The sequence below is a fragment of the Ammodytes marinus genome, assembly GCF_949987685.1.
Source record: "Ammodytes marinus genome assembly, chromosome: 21".
Classification (NCBI taxonomy): Eukaryota; Metazoa; Chordata; class Actinopteri; order Uranoscopiformes; family Ammodytidae; genus Ammodytes; species Ammodytes marinus.
In genome coordinates, this window is record NC_137225.1 from 6,450,793 (window position 1) to 6,469,787 (window position 18,995).

General features: G+C 40.8%; 1 protein-coding gene across 1 annotated transcript in view; it reads right to left on the bottom strand.

Annotated features, from left to right (window-relative positions):
• Positions 1-18,995, bottom strand: part of waca (WW domain containing adaptor with coiled-coil a) — a 41,582-nt gene that overhangs the window by 14,614 nt on the left and 7,973 nt on the right. The window contains exons 4-7 of the mRNA XM_080049763.1: positions 11,336-11,427; positions 3,846-3,961; positions 3,634-3,749; positions 13-258 (exon numbers count right to left, since the gene is read on the bottom strand). Coding sequence (XP_079905889.1) covers positions 13-258; positions 3,634-3,749; positions 3,846-3,961; positions 11,336-11,427 — 570 coding nt within the window. The remainder of the gene's footprint in view (positions 1-12; positions 259-3,633; positions 3,750-3,845; positions 3,962-11,335; positions 11,428-18,995) is intronic.

Sequence of the window (18,995 nt, forward strand, 5' to 3'; positions counted from 1 at the left end):
AATTCTTCTTACCTTCGTTGATTTTGGCCATGTCCACACTGGCATTGTTAAGCTGCAGGGCAGTCTGAAGTGCTGGTAGAAGCTGACGGAGCAGGGTGGGGTCCTGCAGTAGTGGATGGGCGTGGGACTGCAGGACGGGGGACACTGGCACCGTGGAGGCAGATGATCCAGGATGCCCAGAAGGGTTCACGCTCCCTGAGCCGGAGGATGAGGAGGACTGGGAGGCATTTGTCGCTGAAGGCTTCTCCTGGGCAGACTCTGAAAGCAGCAGAGAGGATGATGTCATTTCATGTCATCATCATGCACCATCTATGTGCTCAACACACACTATTTTCATATCATCTACAAGCATGGATGCCTTCAGCACATGCAGGCTGATAGACGCGTCGGCAGCCTGCACATATTGTGTGGTAATGTCATCGCTACTTTATAACTACTCTACCTGTCACACAGTAGAGTCAACATGTAATTCCATGGCCCATCACTGCATAATGCGGTCAGTGTGTTTGTGAGTTAACTTGGGACTGTCAGCGATCCGCTGGCATGTATTGATTTTTGAAAGGGCAACAACCTATGAGGGCAGAGTAACAGTGACTTACAGACTTTTATGACCTATCGCCGAGTTTGGTCACTCACACTCACTCAGCGACATTCATGTTTGTAGGGCTGGCCTTGCTTGCCAAAACATTTATTTAAAAACATGAAAGCATTAAAGAACCAGAGTGAAACGTTCTTAGGAGGACCAGTGGTAACATCAGTGTTTCTGATAAAGCTAAACAAGTCTTAATGATAGGACATTGAATTTAGTTTCAGACAATTATTGCGAAGCATTCACTGGCATCTGTGTGTAATACACATTAAAATAAGAGTCTGTTACTCCATGTAAACAAGGCCACCTTTGAACAACTACTGTGTAGCTTCATGTACATGTTTTCATATTCTGATGTGAAGGAAGCAGAAATAACTGCATTCACCTGCTCAACACCAGCTGTATGATAAATCGTAATATCTTACATTTGTCTGATCTGCAATGTGATCAGTGATCAGGCAAGTTGCCCTCCATGTGTGTGCTAAAGTTGATGTATCCCAAGCATACAAACAGCCTACAAACCACCTGCCCTCTTCATATTATTAAGCATTTATAATGAAGTGTATGCGTAGCAAGTGTTGTGTTACTATAATGAGCAGTAACTTTCCACAGCAAGTGAATAGTGGCTCTCACTGAGAGTTGTTTGAGTGACAGAAAAGAGTGATAAAGGAAATGTCATGAACTGGGGATTGGCATGGGGATGGCAGGTCATAGATAATGAATGTGGCAAGAAAACTGTCAATATACACATCAAAATGTCAACAGCATGTTTAACCCATTGATGACCATGGCAATCTAGGATGCATGTCCTTAATGCCTGAGGGTTTTCTGAAAAAATTGTATGAATTGTAAAGTCTACCAAAACCTTAATATCTAAGCCTGTGTAGCACATAGAAACATGAAATAACATACATTTAAAAGTTAAGGTTCACAGGTTTTATTTAAACATGCTCCCTTAGCGCTTACAAACCAACACAGTTTTCTAAAAATCGTCAAAATTAGATGGGGGAGAAATTTTTTTTAAATAATATAAAATATTAAAAAATAATGTGCTAAACGAGGTTATAATCCTGCTTCCTTTTAGCATGGATAGTAGTGACTGAGTGTGCAGTGGAGGGATACAGATAGACAGATATAGGAAGGAGAAGATAGCTTTATTTTATTATTTAGTTCAGTTATCACTGGAACCATAAATCCGATTTCCCAGTACAACTGGAACGCAGACTGACTCCTGCTGTCGGGAGCCGATCAGCTGGTCCAAAGGGCTGTATACCACAGAGATGAAAACGAAACTGAAACTTAACTATCGCCTGGCTGGGCTGAATTTGAGTTGGAGCAGCAAAATATAGCCTAAATTCATAAATATTGTTAATAAATAGATGCAATGTGTTGTGTGATTTTCGTCAGTAGCCTATAGTAGACCTTGATTCTGCGCTCCGAACGCCACTAACTGTTCTGTAATACACTATCGCCGACACAGCTGGCGTATTTTTATTATTATTTATTTATAAATTTTTTGATTGGCGTAATTTTCTGCAAACCACACATTTTTTGGGTGGTCACGTGGTCTTTAAAAAAATCAACAAAACCCACCTCATGTGTATTTGAACCAATGACGGTGCATTCTATGTTGCGCACGCCATGAAAATTAGATAAAGTAACAATTAGGGCTGCAACAACGAATCGATAAAATCGATTACTAAAAGCGTTGGCAACGAATTTGGTCATCGATTCGTTGAGTCGCGCGATTAATAAGTCACTTGCAGGCGCGGCACTGTTTACATCCAGCCGCCGACAGGTTCATGCACACCCACAGCGAGCCTTCCGCACGTGAAGGCTCGCTTCACGTGCGGGAAAGCTATAGTGTGAGCGGCCACAGCTTGTATTTTGGTCACTCACAGTTGTGTGAGTTTGAGACTGCTTTGGCCTCGACTCTTAACGATTTGGAAGACGGCACTCAGAACATTCCACTTACTTGCTAATGAAAGATTTGTTTTGCCGACAACGGCAAACGTTTAATTTAACAGTTTAACAGCTGTTCGCTAAACGAAAGGGGCTTATGTCACCTTGTGCATCGCTCTGATTGGTTGTAGTGCTATCCAACTGCGTGCAGTGGCATTTGAAATGCACGAGTAGGAGCCGCCCCTTGAGTTGGACATTACTATTGATCGTGGCCAGACCCTCTATCGTTCAAGATATCAGGGTCTGGATTTCCAGGCTATGGTTCAACCAGTTTTAGTCTCAGTCTTTTGGTAAGCAGTTCTTAGCATTCATCAGCCAAAAGGTCAGCTCAACAACATTCATCATTGACTAACCAATAACAGCAATGCTTAAGCTCATGCAGGGCTCAACAATAAGGATTGCCAAACTACAGCTAGTAGTATAGTCCAGAACCAGGCTATATCGTTTCGAGTATAGGGGGGAAAACTGGGCTGGCCTGTTTTGATTTCTTTAAACCAATCACAATCGTCTTGCTGGGCTGCGCTAACCTCAGGAAGCTTTCAAAATAATGCAATTTGGTTGCCGACCACGGACCTATTATGAAAGATGCCAGCCAACAGCGTTAATGACGCGTGGCGTGTTGTAGTACAGTGTATGAGCTAGATACTATCAAACAGGCGCACACTTTCTGTTGTCTCCCATTCTGAGCGGAGCATTAACAGTAGGCTACAGCGGGGAAGAGGAAGAGTTTGACACTTATCTAACGGAAGCGCTATACTAGTTGTCGATATCTGGTAAGACTTTCAGTATGACCCTTAACTCATCTATAACACTGTCCATGATGTGTTCATACATTGTAAATAAAGAGCAAATATAACAATTTACCTGATTCTTTGTCGTAATAAATAAAATAAAACATTGTATAGGGGCCAGTAAAAATTTACTTTGGGCAAGTAGAACTCAGACCTACTTGCCCGACCAGGCAAGTGAAAAAAAAAAACCTTAGCGTTGAACCCTGACACGGCTTTCAAGTAGGACTGTAGAAAGATCAAAGCAGACTGGTGAGGAAGATAGTGTATTGCAATAGTGTGTTAAAAACTTACTAGCACCAGTGAAGCCAGGGGCGGCCGATGCTTGCATAGCCTCCCTCCTGTAGTCCCTGTCTTTGGGAAAACTGTTGACAACCGCAGTCTTTGTTGTCTCTTTTTGCCTCTGTTCTCTGTCAAAGACAGATTCAAGCAGATATTAGCCATGTATCCAACCTTCACTGAACACTGATTCAAATCAAGTGGTTGGGTAAAGAGATTACAGCTACCTCTCCAGCCAGTCTTTGGGCTTCTCCCACTGGGACACCTCTGTCCTGCAGTTATAATAGTATTTCTTTCCAGATGAGCTGATGTGCTCGGACCAGTCGTCACCAGGTTCCTGTGGCTGAGAGAAAGAGAACATATTTAGGGACATGAGGCCAGCCAGACAGAAACCAAGTGTGTGTGTGTGTGCTATGGAGGGCTGATGCAAGACCTTGTAATATAATTTAAAACGTACAGGAAATATTGGGATGGCAGCGCTAAATCTGGGCTGTTTTCACAGGATCTTTTTATGTAGGAGGGAAGGCTAGGATTGTAAAGCCCCACATTGTAAGTGAAACAGTTGGATCATTTAAAAAAGTCCATCGTATTGACTGATGTTTTGGGTATATTTACTGCATTCTGTTAGCCTGGCATTCCCAGACCTGCCACTAGGCGCTGGCAAATTAAATTTGCTGCGCGTGTTGGTCTGGACACGCTCCGTTGAAGCTTATCAAGAAAGCCAGAAATCTGGCGGGCGCGCCAGAGCCCCTTATATGGTACTCTGGGGAGGACGTAACCGGATGACGACAGTGACGTGCATGCGACGTCGAAGCCGTGATAGTAAACATCAGAGATGGCTGCGGATATGTTGTGTGAGTTTGAGACTGCTTTGGCCTCGACCCTTAACGATTTGGAAGACGGCACTCAAATCTTTCATTAGCAAGTAAGTGGAATGTTCTATTTTGCCGACCGACAACGGCAAACGTTTAATTTAACAGTTTAACAGCTGTTCGCTAAACGAAAGGGGCTTACGTCGCCTTGTGTATCGCTCTGATTGGTTGTAGTGCTATCCAACTGCGTGCAGTGGCATTTGAAATGCACGAGTAGGAGCCGCCCCTTGAGTTGGAAATTACAATTGATCGTCGCCAGACCCTCTATCGTTCAAGATATCAGGGTCTGGATTTCCAGGCTAGCATTCTGTTACTAATTCACACGAATATAGACACTGCTTCCATTAAGTCAGGGGTTTTCAAAGTGTGAGAGAGTGAGCACCCCCCCCCCCTCAGATTTCAGCAGAATTTTTTTTTCTAAATCCCTGTGTTCTGCTTTTTAAAATACATAAGAGGAGTGAGAAAGGGAGGCAGAAAGACTTGCCCAAATGATTGACTATTGTTAAATGTCATTCACACACCCAGTGTTTTTTCGCAAGTGCCTCCAATGTCTTACTGGGTAAAAATAGTAGCCAGCGGAGAACAAGACTCTCCTAGGGGGGTCCTCTCCCCCGGGAGATTTTTTTTTTTACCTTTTTAAAGTGAAATGCATGAATCTGGTGCACTTTGAGAGTAAAATTTAATTTTGTGTGAACAAATAATTTGGAGACACTGGGTCGGATGAATTAGAAGCTATTGAAGAAAGACATGCATTGTATATAAAAATATACATTTTAAATAAAATATTATGCAGGTTCCTCTGAGTTGGGCTTGGTGCTATTTTTCTTTAACGAGACACATTTCTCTGTAATATAGTGAATGCATTTAAATGCAGTGAGAGGAACGAAGCAGAATAACTCTTGACCAGCTGTCTTTTTTTCCACAGACGAGGCTGAAATAGGCTATAGACTATACAGAGTGCATGGGAAACTGAAGGCAGCCCCATTTCCAAATGTTTATAAAAAACTCTATACACACTGTGCATGGATGTGAACGTGACATGATCAGTTAACCTCGGATTATCTCCCAGATGATCTGATTCAATTATTAGGCTATCAAATACAATCATATGAAAAAGTTTGGGAACCCCTCTCAGCCGGCATTATAATTGACTCTGCTTTCACAAAAAAAATATAAAAGTGGTATGTCTTTAATTTACCAGGAACAGTTAAGTACTGGGATGTTTTCCAAACAAAGATTTTTTGAAAAGCAGTATTTGGTTGTATGAAATAAAATAAAATGTGAAAAACTGGCTGTGCAAAAATATGGGTACCCTTGTGGTTTTGTTGATTTTAATGCCTGTAACAGCATGTAAAACTGATGAATTTAAACACAAAGTTGGTTGGATTATGTTGTTAAGCCTTGAACCTCATAGAAATGTCTGTTTAATCATGAGAAAATGTATTTTAGGTGCCTAAATGCACGTTGCACTTCTCTTTGACTCTCTGCTGAAGTGAGACAGAATGGGATCATCAAAACTGCTCCCAAAAGATCTTAAAAACAAAGATTATTCATTATCATGGTTTAGGGGAAGGCTACAAGAAGCTTTCCCAAAGGTTTCAATTGTCAATTTCTACTGTAAGGAACGTTGTCAGGGAATGGAAGGACACAGGCACAGTTGCAGTTAAACCCAGGTCTAGCAGACCAAGAAAAGTACAAGAGCGGCATATGCGGCGGATTGTGAGAATGGTTGCACACAACCCAAAGATCACCTCCAAAGACCTGTAAGAACATCTGGCTGCAGATTGTGTATCTGTACATGGTTCAACAAATCAGTGCAATTTGCACCAAAACATCTGTATGGCCAGGTGATGAGAAGGAAGCCCTTTCTGCGCCCACGCCACAGATACAGTTGCATGGAGTATGCAAAAGCTCATTTAGACAAGACAGATTCATATTGGAAGAAAATGCTTTGGACTGATGAGACAAAAATTAAGTTATTTGGTCTTTATAAAAAGCAGATGTTTTGGTGCAAATTGCGCTGAATTGTTGAACGATGTACAGATACACAATCTGCAGCCAGATGTTCTTGCAGGTCTTTGGAGGTGATCTGTGGGTTGTGTGCAACCATTCTCACAATCCTCCACCTATGCCGCTCCTGTTTTTTTCTTGGTCTGCCATGCCTGGGTTTAACTGCCACTGTGCCTGTGTCCTTCCATTTCCTGACAACGTTCCCTATAGTCGAAATTGAAAATTGAAACCTTTGGGAAAGCTTCTTGTAGCATTCCCCTAAACCATGACAATGAATAATCTTTGTTTTTCAGATCTTTTGGGAGCTGCTTTGATGATCCCATTCTGTCTCACTTCAGCAGAGAGTCAAAGAGAAGTGCAACTTGCATTTAGGCACCTAAAATACCTTTTCTCATGATTAAACATACATTTCTATGAGGTTCAAGGCTTAACAACATAATCCAACCAATTTTGTGTTTAAAGTCATCAGTTTTACATGCTGTTACAGGCATTAAAATCAACAAAACCACAAGGGTACCCACATTTTTGCACAGCCAGTTTTTCACATTTAATTTATTTCATACAACCAAATACTGCTTTTCAAAAAATCTTTGTTTGGAAAACATCCCAGTACTTAGCTGTTCCTGGTAAATTAAAGATATACCACTTTTATATTTTTTTTTGTGAAAGCAGAGTCAATTATAATGCCGGCTGAGAGGGGTTCCCAAACTTTTTCATATGACTGTATCTAGACCAAAACATTGTATTCCTTCTTTTGTATGATAACTTACAATTGCTTAATATGATGTTAATATCAAAAACACAAACTCAATTTGTATTTGTAACTCCACGCCACAGTTTGAAAACCACTGCATTAAGTTATACAATCCCCATTTCATGGTCATGTTTAAGTCAATATTGTATTGCAAACGCACATAAATAGAAAGAAAAATAGAGCCTATCCATTAATGAAGCCAAGGGCAAAATAAAAACAAACACGGTTTCCCTCTGATACTTCTTCATGGCAACACAGATAATGAACACTGTTCAACTTTGCCATACACTCATACTGGATCAGGCTTTTCCCCTTAGCTGGGGGTATTTAACAAATGGATTATATGTAGTAGTTATCCGTTTGTAACAGTACCCAGTGTTACCCCTAGAATTTTTTTTTAGGCCCGGTGGTAAGAGCTGATAAAGAGTATGCGCGCCGCGTGCGTACCACATTTCTAGAAGAAATTGACCAAAACGAACCCCATTTGGGATGAGCCTCTTTTGACAGCCCGTTAAAAATGAGGGCATAGGGTTATGCTTTCACATTCAGTACATTTGTACATGTGGTGTTTCTCACAGGATTTTTAGATCCTGCTGGGTGAGAATGGACCTTCTGGAGTCTGGGGGCATGCCCCTGCAGAAGAAAACCTTATCATTTTTAAAGTTAAATGCATCAATCTGGTGCACTTTGAGAGGTGAAATCTGATTAATCATGTGCTCTGTAAACAGCTGTCATATGTCCTGCCTATAACTATTTTCTGTAATAATTTGGAGACACAAGCCATGTAAACTATTCAAGAAAAACACGTGGATTTCAATAAAAAACAATAAACACTAAGATCTAATATAGACAGGTCCTGTCTAGTACTCATTTCTGGAATAATCTGAATCACCTCACCTTGAAGCTAGCCTATTGATTTTTTTTTTAATGCAAATAGCCTTGTTGAAAATAAATGAATTAACATAGGCTACACATCATGATTAACCTATCAACATGTGTGCTACATAAGGCAAATTCCCTATTCCGACCATTATATTTCATCTAGCCTATTTCTCAATTTTAAACATAAAAATAAAGTAGCATTGAAAATACAAAGAAATAGGGCTACAATAGCCAGCTGTTTTCAAGATAACTTAACAGTTAAAACAATAAGTAAATTAATATATCCCCTGAAAATAAATGAATGCTTTTCTGAGTCAAAGGCAGTAGCAGTGTGGCACTTCTGTAAACTTACTGAAACGTGTGCATGCCGTTTTTTTCTGCGCTGTCTCTGCTGTTGATACAGATTGGGTGTGTTGCGATTTTAACTTTCTAAGTTTTGCTCAGCACTTTTTCCTGTTCAACGTCCCTGTTACTGAGTCCTTAAAGCTCACATATTATGCACTTTGCTGTCAATTTTATATGGTCTAAGTAGTCCCTAATACTTGTTTTTTTAGATATTTGCTGAAAAACCCGTTCAAATCATTTATTGTAGCAAGCCTCTATACCAGGGGTGTCAAACTCATTTTGGTTCGAGGGCCACATACAGCCTCTCTGATCTCAAGTGGGCCGGACCAGTACAATAATGGCAAAATAACGTACATCAACTCCAAATCTCTAGCTTTGTTTTTCAGTAATATGCTTTATCACTCAGTCTACATTTGTAACCTACATTATCATGGATCACAAGGGATCTCTGTACCCCCCAGGAAATGTCTTAGTAAAGGTTGCTGCTGGCCATGGGAATAGGAGGTGCGGCGCGCAGCGCCGCAGCAAAAATTTGGGGGGTGTTTTGCTCAAAGATGCCAATACGCACTAATGAAATAAACAACTGTTTATTTGAATACACAAATACAACAGGCACTGACGTTACAGTTGTCCAATTTTGTTTACTATATGTACAGGGACACATTTTGTGCAAACATGCAGACAGTACAAAATAAAATTTAATAAAAGTGCAACTTCTACTGTTTTGATTTATTTTTAAATACAGAGGTTATTGGTTGTTTTGGAATTCGTTTTTCCCAATTTAAAACATAAAAATAAAGCAGCATGGAAAATTAGGAAATAAATCTTGTAGGCCTACACTAGCATGCTCCTGCTCGTTTCGCACGTGCAGAGCCGCGGACACATCGCGCTTGCTAGTACATTAATTGTTCAGCACTAAAAATAAAAATTGTTTTATTTATTTTTTATTTTTTTGGTTTTTACTTTGCCATAAAGCACTGGAGGAAACATTAATAGCGGTGAAGCAAGATTGCCATTTACCATTTCCCACGTTGCTAAAATGTGCTTTTTTTTTATTTAGGCTGCCCCCTAGTGGCTGGAGTGAGCATTTTGGTTATTTCTTTAAAAATTCATATCTCCTCACAGGAATGGGCTAGAGACTTACTTTTTTTTTTGAAATGCTCATAAATGTGTGCTCTACAAGTCGCGGGCCGGATTAAATCATCTCGCGGGCCGCATCCGGCCCGCGGGCCGTATGTTTGACACCACTGCTCTATACCCTGATTGTCCTCTGGTCTCAGGATGACCTATATTTGTGCGATCTGGCTGGCCCCTCCCACCTCTCTGCCGGGGTTTCTTTATATGTCCATGGGGCTCTCCCACCGTCTCTGCCGTGCTCTCGCGATACTAGAGAGACACTGCGTGACTGCGAACACAGTGTTTACCCGGAGCTAAGCCATTGCTGGTTGCTTGTCCCAAAGCTAATAGCTATACACCAGTCAGGCAAAACTACCAATAAAAACTATTATTTTAGTTTCACCGTTTAAAAAAAAGCACAGGTAGCTTCCTATCTGTTGTGTTATTAAAAACGAGGCATTATTAGACTGCAAGGGGAAAGCTAAGTTAGTGTATTAGGAGCAAAACTTGGTGCTACAACCGAAGCGACATGGGCGCTAACGCTAAAAATAAGACTCAGACGATTTAAACCAGTGAAAACAGTAGCTTCAAAGTGTGATTTCTACAGGAATATCTTCCCATCCTTTTTCATGTTAAAAACGAGTCATTTCCAGACTGCTGTGGGGAATATAAACAGCGTGTTATGAGCAAAAGCTGGTTGCTTGTCCCAAAGCTAATACCTATACACCAGTCAGGCAAAACTACCAATAAAAACTATTATTTTAGTTTCACCGTTTAAAAAAAAAGCACAGGTAGCTTCCTATCCATTGTGTTATTAAAAACGAGGCATTAATAGACTGCTGTGGTTAAGATAAATTAGTGGAGTATGAGCAAAAGCATTCTGTGTTGGTGTATGTAACATTCAGGATGTACTAAGGGCATCTTGTCGCTTAGCTGGGACAACAACATGGCTGTCGCTCGGAAAATTTTCCATTGGATCTCGGGGCCGTGGACCAATAAGAAATGGGGGGGGTGGGGTTATCATAAACTACTGCACGGTGGACGTTTCTGGGGGGGAAGCATGGACATATAAAGAAAATATGGGGATGTGGCTGTGCCGACTATTACGTAATAGTCGGCGAGAATTCTGACTATTCTGAGTATATTGGGGGGGAGGGGTGGGGGTTTCAGAAAGGGGGAGAGTGAGAAAAGGAGAGATTGTTATTTTTTTTGATATTTTGGCAGTCTCTAGGCACACCGTGGACCCATGGATATGTTAGAACACATTTAAAAAGTGCATTTAGCATAATATGTGACCTTTAATATCTCCATAGAGCAGGCGCTGGTTTTATTTTTGCCACTAGTTCAGCGTTTGCTTGCTAGTCATGCTCCTGCTCATTGGCTTCCGTGTTTAACAAGTGCGCACACACGCATCGCACGCAGACACGCGCACACACGCATCGCGCCGCACGCAGACACACAGATCAGCTGATGGGATGATCAAACGAGAGGTTGTAAAGACAGGCGCACACGAGGGGTAGACCGACAGTGCTGCGCAGACACTCGCAAATGATTATTACGGAATCAAGGAAAAATGTATTCAAAAAATATAAATAAATAAATAAATTTTAATTTTTTTTAAAGTCAGGCTGCTGTTGGGAAACACTGAGTACCATTGTAATGGCTTTGCCTGATGTTGCATTAATGAAATCATATTTCTTGATGTGAAAATGAAGCACATGAGGATATGAATACTTACTGTGTCTGAGGTCTTGCTGGGGTTAGAATGTGAGTTGGAGGAGCTATGGAGGGAACTGTGGTTGTGATTTTCTTGTGGCGAAAAACTGGTCCCTGCAACAAAACACAAGGAGAGGAAAAATACACCATCAATAATAGTCAGTAACAATACACCATTCAAAGTTAAGACATAACTAACAAGCCTGGCTGAGAACTACATAAAGTGCACACCAATCCAAATACTTCTATGCTCAATGTTGACTGAGAGAAATTTAACAAAGGAGGTAACAAAGAATTAGCCTGGAAATCCAGACCCATATCTTGAATGATAGAGGGTCTGCTCCTACTCGTGCATTTAAAATGCCACAGCAAGAAGTTGGATAGCACTAGAACCAATTCCTCTCATCTGCTAATGAAAGATTTGAGTGCCGTCCTCCAAATTGTAAAGGGTCGAGGCCAAAGCTGTCTCAAACTCAAACAACATATCCACAGCCATCTCTGTTGTTTACTATCACGGCTTCGGCAAGGCATGCACAGCACTGTCGTCATCCGGTTACATCCACCCCAGAGCACGCCTTAGCACCATACATAGGACTCTGGCCCGCCCATATCAGAAATAGCGATTTGATTGGTAGCTCAGGATTTCTTGATATATTTAATGAGCGTCAATGGACAGTGTCCAGACCAACAGGTGCAGCAAATTTAATTTGCCAGAAGCAGGTCTGGATTTCCAGGCTAATAAAGAATGTCAACTGTTCAGAAACTTCAAATGTTCCTCTATGTTAAAAGTGCCAAGCAATTATTACAGCAATGCAAAATTGTTATTATTTACAACCACCTTGTTAGGGCTAATAAAGTCAAGGTCAAACTACATCTGGCTTATTCAATACCTACTTTCAGGCCTGCAATACAATACAATGTATTGAGAAATGTGTGATTGTGGATATAGTGGCTAGTATTGCGATATTATAAATCGTATTGTGATTCTACTTGCTTGGTTTTCAAGGAAAATTAGAGATTATTGATAGTTTTGAAACCGGTATATCTAAATTTAAAAACATAGGCCTTCCTACACATATTAAGAATCATTGAAAATATAAAAAATATTGTACAAGTAGCCTAGCCTAATGTTTTCAAAATAACAAATTGTAGTTTAAAAAAATAAATAAAAAACGTTTTTCCCTATGAAAATAAATGCATTCCTCCAAAGTGCAAAGAAAGTAGTAGTGTCTGTAAACGTACTGAAACTTGCGTGCCCCTTCACTCTCATGCATTCATCTGACTTTTCTCTGTGCCGTCTCATGTGTTGATAGACTGGCAGTGTTGCCACCGGTCGCCACGTGACATAGCGACTTTAACTTTCTAAGTTTGAAACAGAACTTCTATCGGTTCAATGTCGCTGTATCCTAATCCTAAATATCCCCATAGAGCAGACATTTCGTTTGTTTTTTCGCCACAGTTCAGCGTCGGCTTGGCCATAAACGGTATGGCCAAATCTCTCCCGGTAGACACTTTCATATCGTCCACGATATGATACCGTCATATCGCCCAGCCCTAGTGTAGTGTAGGAATTACATGGCAAAACTGAACAGGCCTTTGGTCATTGCAGCTTCCTAGGTCTGTCTGTATTATAAGATGTTACAAGTGTTAAGAACTTTAGTCTATTTACATTTGGGACATGTTTTCAATTGCTTTGGGGGTAGAATTATATGTCAGTGAGGCAAACCACTGCAGGGGAGCCATACTTGAATGGAAGGCCTCTGGTGAGGAAGGTCTCTTACATACAGAAAAGAGGAAGGATGCACCAAGCACCACTGTCATTGAAGCCATATGAAGCATTCTATGGCAATCACCACATACAGCATCATCTGCAAGAGTCCAATATCGATGCTTCAGCGTGTAAACCGTCACATTTAATAGAGAATTTTACAGTTGTTTTACCTGCAGCCGGGCAACGAAAAATTAAATGCAACAGATAAAAGCAGAAAAAAAATGACATCTGTTTATGCAAAAAACAGATTACTGAACTGGGGACAATACTAAAAGCTGATGTCGATTGTAACCCCTTCAGTCATTCCCAAACCCTGCTACAATTACAATAGGACAATTCAGTTCAATATTAGTTGAATAACAATCTTTTTTACCAGGTAAATAAATTCACTACAACTGGTCATTAACACTAGAACCGCCACGGGGTCAATTTGACCCGTGGTGGTTTTTCAACTGCCCATAACTATACTTTTACGAAATATTGAAGCCCCCAACTCTTTGACTTTTCCTAAAATGGTGTTGTGATGCTCTCCCTATGGTTAAATAAAGTCACAATTAAACTGGATTAAAAAAACAGGCATTTATACCTAGAACCGCCACACTGGGTCAATTTGACCCGCACAGGAAAATGAAATATTTTCGAGCAGGTTGCTAGGCAACTGCATTGTTTGGGGTCCGCGATCTGAAAACTGTAGCATACGTGCAGTCATTCATAAACACTTACAATAAATTAGAGATGAAGATAAATACCTAACAACATTATAGTTACTAAGTGAAATGAGTGATGTGAGTCTGATAGCGAGAGATCAGAACTGAGCGCTGTCTTCCACACACCGCGGCTCGCAGCTCAACTGACAGACAGCTGAGTGCTGTCTGTGAGCCGGACAGAGAGCGGCGGAGGGATCCTCCGCCTCAAAACATGTCAATGTGGGGAAAAATGAATGAATAATCAATTAGAGCTTACCTAAAAATAAGTTTGCCATGTTACTGTTTATTGTATTTAGGATTTTAGCTCATTTGGACGCTGTTTTGACCTTCTGTTTTCATTACTATACTTGCGATATTATAGCTACTTTCAGTTTCATTACTGAGTCGCCACGAAACGTGATTAGTGTTCTTAAAGATACTTAGATTATAAAACAAGAGGTCCAAAACACAGATGATTATTAAACAAACTAATTTATGACTTTATACCACACTAGAAATGCACGGGTCAATTTGACCCGCCTGGCGGTTCTAGGTATAAATAGAATGCTGGTTATTAGTGAGTGCCCATCAATTATTTGACCTCATCATCCATGATTGGAACAGTGCACTAGTCATGGCACGGGAAAAAGGGTATACTAGGCTAGGGTAGCACATAAACGGATGCTTTTAGCTTTTCATTTAGTTGGAGGTTTTTGGATAGATCACTTATCATGATTCAAGAATATCAGCAGTTAATCTAATAAAATAACTAATAACAAAGGCTGTCCACCTGAGCCAATATGTACTTCAGGACCTGATTTAAACAAAGCAACGACATAGTGTCCGACAATCCTTTTTTGGCACTGACCGAAATAGAGAACCGAAAAATGTGTGGTCAGTTCCAAATGTGGATACCTAGGGGTTAATCTGATCAGCGTCAGTGAGCCAATAAGCATGCAGCGTGGATCTAAAAGTCTGGGGCCGTATTCACAAAACATTTTATCTTAGCTCTAAGAGTACTCCTAAGGAGCACTAAAAGTTCTTAGTAAGGAGTAATTTCTTAAAACCTATTCACAAAGCTGATAAGACCAACTTTTACTAAGGAATGGGAGGGACTCATAAGCTAAGACTAGAGGGCGGTGTTGACCCTGTTGCTATGGATGATGTCATGTTCATACCTTCTATGCCCACAGTGATTGGCTGAGAGGGAATGAGAGCTAAGAGTGAATTTATGATAGAAACACTGTGGGAGATATCCATATTGTGTCGCTGTATTAAAGTAAAGAGTTTTTATATACAATTAATGACAAGTGACACTGATTTAACATGAAACCCAGATACTGCAGGGTTTCCCACACATACATTCACTATTACCTACAAAAGCGCCACATAGGTCTATTAATTTTAAATTTTACAATGATTTGTATCGGAAAAAATATCCTCATTGAACAGCTGCACGCCACGCACTCTCACTGTATTTCTCTCAACGGCGTACTATGCAGCAATAGTCAGACAAACCAGGAAATTCACAATTTAGAAACAACAGCCGGCGAAATCGTAAAGTGCATGCGGAAGGAAAAAGGCGAGACGCACAACTATACAGTAGCGGACCTGTGGAACGGAGGAGATGCTGCATGCGCCACATATAGGCCTCTACGTAGTAGGAAATTAAACCCAAACGTGACACCAACAGTAACTTTAAGTGCATCGTAAGCCCAAAGCAACTGCAGGAAAAGGAACTTAATAAATATTTTTTTATATTAATATAATAAATATAAATGTGTCTATACTTTCTAAATTTAACTTTACTAAGATCATTAAACCCTCACGGTTATTAAAGGTACCTTTTGTAAAGCTCACTAGCATTAAATCTCTCCAAAATGCCATCAAATGGTTGTCTGTGAATTACTCTTAGTGACTTAGGAGTCCTCTCGAGGACTCCTAGCTTTTCATAGATTTAGGAGCTAGTTTTAGCGCTAAAATGCTTTGTGAATTAAACTTATCTTATAAAGTTAGGAGTCCTAAAATTAGGAGTGAAACGCCCCTTATTTTTGAGAGTTACTCCTAAATCGGCACGTTAGGACCTACTCTTAGCCTTAAAATGTTTTGTGAATACGGCCCCTGGTAATTAGCTGTTACGAGGCAACCAGGAAAAACATTAGGTTACACGTCGGTGAGCCCATGGAACTATTACTGGGGAGCCCCGTCTCTGGGTGCGTCACTTGTAGTTACATCGCTGTGTCTCGCTGGGTGAATCTCAATACAGGGGTTGCGGTCTACGAAGGCTGCATTTGAAGACCGATTGCGTCATAGCGGCGCGCAAAGGTTGTTCCATTTGCAAGGCTCCTTGCAAGGCTCCTCATATGCGGTCGTGAAATGCAGCCTTCGTTTCACGGTTTTGAAGGCTGCATCAGATGTATCCTTCGCGGCCCAACATATCCCAAGATTCATTGCGTTTTTTTCAGAGATGGCATAAGATAAAATAAAAAATAACAAAACAGCAACGTGTTGCTCCATCTTCTTAACTTTTATCTTCCTTTCTTTTTTTCTTGTACTTTTTTTTTCTTTTCGTCTGGTAGGCAACTTATTTTTATTTTTTCCTCCATTGACAAGGCTGTCTCCGTTGGCAGCAATCAGGGTTGCTAGGCAGCACAGGAGCGGCGAGTCGTCACGCAAGGTAACGGCTTGTTACACAAACCGGAAATGCTCGTAAACAGAGCGAAACGGAGACCTGCGGAGACCGTCTCGTTTAACAACGCTTGTTGGCCTTGGAATCGGCCTTCACAGGCTATGGCCTTCATAGACCGCGTCCTACCAAGGAGGCGGTCTCTGTAACGGGATACAGCCGCTGTCTTTAACCTGTTGCCAACATGGCGTCCGCCTTTTCAGACTGCAATAGGGACTTAAATAGTTAAAGACAAGTGAAAAATCTAGCGTCTTTTTCTTGTTTGGAGATTGTGTTGACAAAGCTCTGCAAACATTACAACCGAGCTCACAAGAGCCAAGTAGCGACGGCTGCCGTCGTCTCCTCCTCCTCAAACACACTGACAGAACTCACTCACAGCTAGGGCTGTGCGATATGGCGATATATATCGTCTGATGAAACAAAAACGTCTATCGTTTAATTTTATGCAATATCGTTTATTTCGTTATGTTGCAAATCCCACTCTTTAGGACACAAACTATACATGTAGCTCGCAGTTAAGTTACTGTTAGTTAAACCGAAGATTTCCTACAGCGTAACTTCACATTAACAGCCTTTAACAGGTGAAATGTGAGAAATCAAAGTCAACTTTGACTTTTATTTTGAAGCAGAAACACTTAGCGCTTCCTAGCCCCGCTGCACTTCCATCACACTACTTCCGCCCGACCACACCAGGCTTTTCTCGCTTGTGTGATAATCAAAGTTAATTTCGGACACTAAAATCCATCGGTTACAGACCTGTCTGTGATTGCACACGTGTAGACGAGTATTAAGAGGATCATAAATCCCCGCTGACAGAGCAGTCGAACCAACGTCACCCGGGCAGCGCTCAATTGGCTCGCGGGGGGATAGCAGCCGAGCTAGCGAGCCGTTATCCCCACGGGCTGTTGCGCGCTTCCCGGCTCGCGGTAATGCGCGGCTCGGCTGCTCTCTCAGCGGTGAGAAGCTCCTGCGCTCCCCGGGGCGGTCACCCTCTCCGCGGGGTGAATTTACAAGCCACCGCAACCTCAGCTAAAGAGGATAGCTCCATTAGGCTAATGAGCTAAGCTAAGGAGGAATCCACCAATTCAGTCAATTCTGTGCCCTAAAACCCCACACGGCCCAAAACTACTCAAATGTCACATTGCAATTTTCTATTTTGTTGAATGCTTGAAAATGCGTGTTTTAATAAAAGCTGAAAATAATCAAATTTGGATAAATACTTTATTTGTTGAGTATTTAATTATTTATATTAAATATTCATTAATTGAATTTACAGAAAATATGCTATATCGTCAAATGTATCGTTATCGGGATAAGAAATTTCTATATCGGGATATGAGATTTTGGTCATATCGCCCAGCCCTACTCACAGCCATTCTAGATAGCAGGCCCCAGCCATCTGCAGAGAGACAGGGCCGTGTCCGCTCTGTGCAAGAGCTGCCAGGTGACGTTTGTTAATACGTAAATAAGTGTATAGGTCCTCATTCAATAGGCCACTTCATAGGCCAGCTATAAATAAATAATAAAAATCTAACCATATGTTATATGGCAACAAAGAAAGCTTTCATTTTGCACTGAAATCTATTCATGTTGATCCTTTTTCAAAAGAACCGTTGAGAGAGATGGCTATGTTTTAAGTATGCAGCACTGAGCCTTAAATACCGACTTGCACTTGTTAAAAATGCCAAGGAGCTGAAAAATTTAACTTGACATAATTTTATGCAATGTCATCTTGTTAAACGTATTTCATGAAAAGGTATCGCTCAGGAACCAGTATCGATATCGAATTTGTTTGAACAATACCCAGCCCTACACACTGTATATGCAATTAACAGCAACCAGCAGTTTTAAATATTAATGTTAGTGTTTATCAACAAGTGGTGCAAAGAGCATCATTGGGAGTAAAAATTATCCATTTGGTAGGTTTCGTGTTGGAAAACTGCATTTGGACTTCAGAAATGTGTTCAGTGAGAAAAGTTCAAACCATATCCACAACTGACCCACAGTGAAACTCTTCTCTCCATAGACTGCTGTCTAACACAGGGTTCTCCCAACACAACTTGGTTTGGAGAGGTGGTAAGCAGTGTACTGCTCAAAATATGAAGGTGATGTACAGTATTTTTATGATATTTTTGTCAGCTAAGCCACTTCGAGAAGAAATCTCCACTCTATAGCCGTTACTACAACAAAAACACTCCAGTCCACTTGCATTCACACAGTGGTGTTCAAAAGTTGTCGTCTTTTCACACAACACATTTTTGGCTTAGTACAGACACCAGCTTGCAGAGAGCAGCAGCTAGAAGTCTCATTTTAGTCATTACAGAATTAACTTAAATTAGCCACAGCTGATATCAGGACTGAACGTTAACCATTTTACCAAGGAGCACCTCTAGACCTAAAATTATGGACCGCATAAATAACTTTTCATTTTCAAGCAAAAATAATTTAATTACAAAAAGTACACTGTTTTCAATAATTTCTGCTTCAACCTGTATGCAACTTGGGTGAATGTGCACATTAAAGGGGAAACTATCAGAAA